Below are 7,746 nucleotides of genomic sequence, written 5' to 3' on the forward strand. Positions count from 1 at the left end.
CCGCAGTACCGCCTCGCCGGCGAGCGGATCGAAGCGATCCCGCTCGCCGGACATCGTGGAGGATGTGTGGCGGCTCCAATGCAAGAGATCCACCGCCGGGAGCCGCCGTGCGGCCTGCAAGTACGACGGCGCCGCGTTCGTCCCGCCGAAGCTCCGTGACTTCGCGCGGGGCGGCCGCTGGTACAACGAAGACCCGCCGCTCAAGCCGATGAGCGGCCCCAAGTTCGACGACGCCGAGTGGGAGCGCCAACGCCGGATGAAGGAGGCATGGAACGCGAGCATCGGGAGCACCTGCGGCGGAGGTGCTCCGCTCGCCGGCAAGGAGGAGGAGGACGACGAGGACCAGGACCCCGCCTTCTTGAAGGCGATTCAAGAGTCCCTCAAGGACGCCGACGAGAGGAAGAAGGCGGAGGAGGAAGATAGGGCGGCGGCCATTGCCGCCGTGAAGGAGGCGGAGGCGCGGGAGGCGGCAGCGGAGGCCGACGGGTACATCATCGACCTCTCCGACTAGAAGTCGCGATCCATGATCGCGCATTTTGTATGTAGATACGTCGATTCGTATGTATGATCGACGAACTATGAATGAACAAGTTTCCCGGGGTTTGAAATTTACGAATTTACGGGGTCAAATACGGGGTCTGCTAGACGGAACGGTGTATCTACGAGCATTTTTTTATGGGACGAAAAAGTCGCGAAATACGGGGCAGAAAAGTAAGGGGCCTGCTAGACATGCTCTAAGAGGTTGGCTCGTGCCTCCTCGTACGGATTCTAGATTGCTTTAAAAGAACCAAATATTTTCCCCATCGTCAACCAAACGAGCGATTTTCTTCTCTCTAGATGAGAGAAACAAACTTCACAAGATGCCCTTAATAATTAAGCACGACCAGAAAAGGACAAATCAAGGCACATCTAAAAAGTACAAATCAAGGCACAAATGGAATAGCTTCTAACAAGAGCTCAGTCTTCCGACGAGCCGTGACTCCATAGGCCTCGGTCATGTCAAGCTTCTCCGGGTTCCCGCCGCCAGGAATCTTCCAGTCGAAGTGATAGAGAAGGCTCGCGAGAGCAATCTCGATGTTTGACACCCCAAACATCATACCGGGGCACATCTTTCGGCCGGCACCGCCGGGGATGAACCTGAAGTCCGTGCCAGCGTAGTCCACCATATCAGTCTCGAACCTCTCGGGCCTGAACTCGCTCGCGTCGGTCCAGCTCTCCTCACCCTTGCCTATCGCCCAAACGTTCACGAACACGGTGGTGCCCGCCGGCACGTCGTAGCCCATAACCTTTGCTGGCTCGTTGCACAGCCTCGGCATGAGAAGTGGCACCGGAGCGTGCAGCCTGAAGGTCTCCTTGATGACCATCTGGAGGTAGGGGAGCCGGCCGTCGATGTCCGCCTCGGTCACCACGGTCTTGCCTTGGAGGACTCCCCGGACCTCGGACTGCGCTTTGGCCATTATGTGTGGGTTCCTCATGAGCTCCGACATGGCCCAGGTCGTCGTGGTCGCCGTCGTCTCCGAGCCCGCAGCAAATAGATCCTGGTCATATGGCAAAAAGTTTTCAGATCGAAATATTTGTGTGGCGTATCCAAGTTGGAAGAAGCGGTACTAGCGGTGGTTGACTTACGAAGAGGACGCCGCTGATGTTAGCGTTGGTGAGTGTGACGCCGCCGCCCATGCCGCCATTCCTCTGGAACCGGAGTAGAATGGTGAGTATGTCGCCCCTCTGATCACCTCCGGCATCAGCGTTGTCTCCCTCGCTCTCCATCGCCACCTTGTGGTCACTGATCATGGCCTCCATGATGGCGTGGATCCTATGGTGCACCTCCCACGTCGCCTTCAGGGCCCTGCCGCCGAGCGCCCTGGCGAGGCGCGAGGTCGGGAACAGGTCGGTGAGGTTGAAGCCGGACATGAGGTCCAGCACCCTGTCCAGCTCCTCCAGGTACGCCGCCCGCTGCGCGCACCGGTCGCCCACGGACACCCGCATGATCACGTCGTTCATCATCACCTTCGCCATCTCGCCGATGTTGACGACGGCGCCGCCGGCGGCGGCGACGGACCTCGCGAGCCTCGCGGCCTCCTCCTCCCGGACGGAGCGGAACGACCGGACGCTTCTCGGGCTGAGCAATTCCGTGGCGCAGAGCTTGCGCAGGGGCTTCCAGTGCGGGCCGCGCGCAAAGGAGATGTCGGCGCCGCCGTAGGTGAAGACGTCTGCGGCCACGTACATGGGCCGGTTCGCGAAGACGGCGTCGTGGACCTTCATCACCTCCCTGGCCGCCTCCGGGGAGGAGATCACCAGCGTGGGGACGTGGCCGAGCCGGAGCAGCATGACGGGGCCGTGCAGCTGCGCCAGCCTCTGCATGGCCTGGTGCGGCAGCGCGCCGACCAGGTGGTGCATGTGCCCGATTACCGGGAGCGCCCATGGCCCCGGCGGCAGGTTCAGGCCGCCGGCGCTGCGCCTGTGCTTGAGCTTGAGGAGTATGGTGGCGACGAGGACGCAGAGGAAAGTGTAGGCCACGACCTGCATGGGCGTGGTTTCTGCCATTGAAGCTAGCTTAATTAGCTCTCGATCGGCCGTAGGTGATCAAGAGTTGAAGATGAGATATATAGGATGTCAACACGAGTAGAGAAAATGATTGCGAGTCGATTGAGTACATCAGCTACAGGCGACGGAAATCGATAGGAAATGGAGTACAAGCACAAGCGACAAAAATCGGTATGAAATAGTAGAAGACGACGTGCGTTGTTATGTCAGTGAGGTTAACTTAAGATTCAGTTGATGATTTTGTATTGCTTGACTTGCTATATGCAGTATACTGTATCGACGGCGAATCAAGAGCTAGCGACCTCTGAGACAGATTAATAAATTTTACGCGCCGGACAATGGAATAAAACATGAACCGGGACAGGACAAAAGTGAGTTGAGACGGCATCCAGAAGTTCGTCGTCCCTTGTGTTGGAGACTGCGAGACAGCATCTATGCGACGACCAAGTGGTACATTCTATTTCCGTTCCTGTTCTACTGAAAATGGCCAGATCAACATCGTGTATAAGAACAGCACTAGACTAGACGCGTCTCTGTATGCTGTGATGAACTTAATTAAGATTAGTGACGCATGTGTTTGTTCCTTCTGTATAGCAAACATACCTCCTAATCATATATATGATACATATTTTCTTAGTGCTGCATTCTATAGGAGTGGAATTGTTTTAGGAAATGATGTAGGAGTGACGCATGTGTTTGATCTGTTGTATTGTGATCCAAATTCATATACTAAAGGGAGGCTAACTTCTGACGAGCGGAGCGAGGCCCGTCGCCGGAGGCTTGGGCCGAAGCGTACATTCTATTTCCGTTCCTGTCGTACTGACAATGGCATGGAGTTTTGTTCTACTGTTTTCAATGATTATTGCAGCGATGAAGGCATTGTCAGGCACCACACCATCCCATATACTCCTCAGCAGAATGGTGTGGCGGAGAGGATGAACAGAACCATCATCTCCAAGGCTCGCTGCATGTTGTCCAATGCTGGTATGCATAGACGTTTCTGGGCTGAAGCAGCCTCCACCGCCTGTTACTTGATAAACAGGTCACCTTGTATTCCGCTTGATAAGAAAACTCCTATTGAGGTATGGTCTGGTTCACCTGCTGATTATTCACAGTTGAGAGTTTTCGGTTGCATCGCTTATGCTCATGTTGATAATGGAAAGCTAGAGCCCGGGGCTGTTAAGTGTGTGTTTCTTGGTTATGGTTCGGGAGTTAAGGCATATAAGTTATGGAATCCTGAAACTAAGAAAGTTTTGCATAGCAGGAATGTAGTCTTTAATGAGGCTGTCATGTTTTATAAGAGTTCATCTACGGATGTTACCGATGCTGTTGATTTTTCGATAATTCTGATGATGAACAACAGAGGATTAGCGTGCAGGTGGAGCACGTGGAGGAGAAAGAAAATGATGTTGCTGAAAATGATAACACTGTTGTTCAGCACTCACCACCTGTTTTGCAGCAAACAAATAGTTCCATTGCTGCTGATAGACCGAGGCGTAACAAAGGTCCACGTCCTCGTTTAATTGAAGAATGTAATCTTGTTCATCATGCTTTGAGTTGTGTTGAACAGGTGGAGCATGGTACTGAACCTGCTACATATACTGAGGCCGTTGCATCCGTTGACCGCGTGAAGTGGATTTCTGCTATGCAAGAGGAGATGCAATCGCTTGACAAGAATGGCACATGGGATGTTGTGCCCTTGCCTAAACAAAAGAAGGCTGCCCGCTGTAAGTGGATATTTAAAAGAAAGGAAGGTTTGTCTCCTAATGAGCCTCCGAGGTATAAGGCAAGGTTAGTAGCAAAAGGTTTCAGCCAAATTCCAGGTATTGATTATAATGATGTATTCTCTCCGGTTGTGAAGCATAGTTCCATTCGTGCATTCTTTGGTATTGTGGCTATGCGTGATCTTGAGCTTGAGCAGCTAGATGTAAAGACTGCTTTTCGCATGGTGAGCTTCGGGAGGAGATATACATGGACCAGCCTGAAGGTTTTGTTGTACCTGGTAAGGAGGATCTTGTTTGCAAGTTGAAGAGGTCCCTTTATGGTCTGAAACAGTCTCCAAGACAGTGGTATAAAAGGTTTGATTCATTTATGCTTGCACATGAGTTTAAGAGATCTAAGTATGATAGTTGTGTCTATATCAAGTTTGTTAATGGATCACCAATATACTTGTTGTTATATGTTGATGATATGTTGACTGCTGCCAAGAGCAAGAAAGAGATCACTATTTTGAAAGCACAATTAAGTAGTGAGTTTGAGATGAAGGATCTTGGTACTGCTAAGAAAATACTAGGTATGGAAATTACAAGAGACAGAAAATCTAGTGTGTTATTTCTTAGTCAGCAAAATTACATTCAGAAAGTTCTTCATCGTTTTAATATGCATGATGCAAAGTCACGTTAGTACACCAATTGCTTCTCACTTTAAATTGTCGGCATTACAATGTCCTAGTACCGATGAAGATATTGAGTACATGTCTCGAGTTCCATATTCTAGTGCTTGTTGGTTCTTTGATGTATGCCATGGTTTGTTCTCGTCCCGATTTATCATATGCTATGAGTTTGGTCAGTCGATACCTTGCTGATCCTGGTAAAGAACATTGGAGAGCTGTTCAGTGGATTTTCAGGTACCTTCGTGGCACATCCAAAGCTTGCTTGAAGTTTGGCAAGACCGGTGAGGGACTCGTAGGCTATGTGGATTCAGATTTTGGTGCCGATTTGGATAAGAGAAGATCCCTCACAGGTTATGTGTTCACTTGTTGGTGGATGTGCTTGTGAGTTGGAAGGCAACGTTACAATCTGTTGTTGCCCAATCTACAACCGAAGCAGAATATATAGCAATTAATGAAGCTGGTAAAGAGTCTGTTTGGTTGAAAGGTTTGTATGCTGAGCTTTGTGGAGATGATTCTTGCATTAACTTGTTTTCTGATAGTCAAAGTGCAATATACCTTACTAAAAATCAAATGTTCCATGAGAGGACAAAGCACATTGATATCAAGTACCATTATATTCGCGACATTGTTGCTCAAGGTAAACTGAAGGTATGCAAGATAAGTACTCATGATAATCCCGCTGATATGATGACAAAGCCGGTTCTCGTTTCCAAGTTTGAGCTTTGCTCGAGCTTGGTTGGTATAACTCGTTTAGCCCAAGTGGCTCGTTGGCGCCGGCAAGTGTTTTTCCCTTTGTTTGTTCGGGAGATTGTTGAAGTTCATGCTACAAGATGGAATTTGTCTCAAGGTGGAGTTTGTTGTATTGTGATCCAAATTCATATACTAAAGGGAGGCTAACTTCTGACGAGCGGAGCGAGGCCCGTCGCCGGAGGCTTGGGCCGAAGCGTACGGTACGGATCGTTGGCACGGTACGGTACGGTACGGATCGTTGGCACCGCCTATATATATACATCTTGTAAGCCGCCGGCTAGGGTTTATCAGATTATAAGATAACCCACGGCGTTTGTAAACACCTCCCGATATAGTGAAGTTTTGCTGGCTGGCGCCCGTGGTTTTTTCCCCTTCTGTGTTGGAAGGGGTTTTCCACGTTAAATCTTGTGTTCCCTGCGTGTGTTCTTGTTTCGTTCTTCGTTATTTGCTTGTCGCTTTTATAACATGATCCTTCTGTATGGCAAACATACCTCCTAATCATAATATATATGGTGCATATTTTCTTAGTGCTACATTCTAATGAGCTTGCCTTCACCTTTTAGCCTACTAAGGAGGCTCCACATGTTCTTCCACTTCCTGGGGTGGTTGTAGATCTGAAGAGTGCTCGCAACGATGCCAGTGAAATCAAAAACATCATTGGCAACCTTCTTCATCTGGGACTCTTTAAAGCCTTGGTTAAAGTAGACACCGCTTTTCACAAACTCAACCAAATGGTTGAGGATGAAGTCTGACAGCATTAGGTTACCAAACCATTGCAAGTTTGTGTGAAATTCATCAGACACATAAGGGGATGTCTCATTTGAGGACATGCCAATGTTTTTGACTAAGGGAGTTGAGAGATCGGGGGAGCTAACAGTTATGATCACCTGCGGTACATTATGAAGAACATTGCTAATCATTCAACGATAGAACGTGAACCACGACAACCATACAGATCTAACATAGAACAAGAAAAGAATAGATGCTTCTTACTGTTAGAAGGGAAACACGTAGCACAGAGGTAGGGGAAGAAGGAGACCCGACACAGAGGCAAACATCACGATCGTCACCGTGGATGACGAAAATCCAAGGAGAACCAGCGTCGCAGTGCTCAGCGGATATCCTAGAAGGGCCACCGTATTGGATCACCTACAATCGAAGCTATCAGATATGCCCCTATGTACGAGTCAGTTTGGTCAGACCTAGAGGTAGGGTTTGAGATTCTTACCGAATGAATCGGTGGAGAGGAAGAAGCCAAATCGTCATGTGCAGTTGTCGCCGCAACAGCGGGCATCTGCGCCGCCAACCTTGCCAATGATGAAGAGATGGCCATATCACTAGATCTTGAACAGTGGATGAGCTCGAAATGGGGAATGGGGGATTTCGATTTCGTGGCGAGTCAGCGTCCCCTAATTACGGTGGCGAAATTTCGCGAGCGGTGACCGGATTCATTGTGTCGTTGTGTCTTGCAAGGTGGCGCCATTTTTCCTCGGTGGCTCTGTGGGAACACCATGTTCTCTCTTTTAGCCGAGACGAGGGTAGCTCGCTGGAAACAGCTGATTCGACCATTCCTCCTGGGCCTAGCCCGGAGGTGCTTTAAGAACTGTGCTGGCCACAGCGCGAATGCCTTCTGGTCAAACAAACGACCCATTTGTTCTCCCCACATGCAAGCCAAGTAACATGTGACATACCAAATGCGCCCTTAAGTGCATCCAAAATTATTACATGTATAATTATTACTTTAAAAAATTCTAGAGGTAGATAAAAGATACAAAGTGGCTGTTGATGGAATAAATATAAAAATAATCACCGGAGGGGGAGGTGAAATGTTGCTACCGCTAGCTATATATGTATCGTTTACCCCTACATCTAGGACACCGAGCGAGGCGTTATCGCAGATATGCATGAAGGAGAAGGTTCAAGCTGCTCTTGCCAAGATTGCTTTCCGAAAGTAGCAAAGTGAGGCGGAGCGAGCTGCCAGGGAGGAAGCCTAGGCCGTGGAGGATACGACCAGACTTGGTTCAGGGTGGGAATCTTCTTGAAACCCTCAGGGCATCTCC

General features: G+C 49.6%; 1 protein-coding gene across 1 annotated transcript; it reads right to left on the minus strand.

Moving 5' to 3' along the window:
- Positions 1-923: 923 nt before the first annotated feature.
- On the minus strand, positions 924-2,544 carry LOC124660515 (zealexin A1 synthase-like). The gene is made up of 2 exons (XM_047198334.1): positions 1,627-2,544; positions 924-1,538 (listed from the first exon to the last, which is right to left on the minus strand). Exons 1-2 carry the CDS (start codon positions 2,542-2,544, stop codon positions 924-926), a joined length of 1,533 nt encoding a protein of 510 aa, XP_047054290.1.
- Positions 2,545-7,746: the final 5,202 nt, after the last annotated feature.

Source organism: Lolium rigidum, chromosome 6, assembly GCF_022539505.1.
Source record: "Lolium rigidum isolate FL_2022 chromosome 6, APGP_CSIRO_Lrig_0.1, whole genome shotgun sequence".
NCBI lineage: Eukaryota > Viridiplantae > Streptophyta > Magnoliopsida > Poales > Poaceae > Lolium > Lolium rigidum.

Coding starts and splice junctions, on each gene's coding strand:
- LOC124660515 (XM_047198334.1), bottom strand. CDS start 2,544: ATGGCAGAAACCACGCCCATGCAGGTCGTGGCCTACACTTTCCTCTGC. Junction 1,539..1,626: donor ACATCAGCGGCGTCCTCTTC/GTAAGTCAACCA, acceptor CCATATGACCAG/GATCTATTTGCTGCGGGCTC.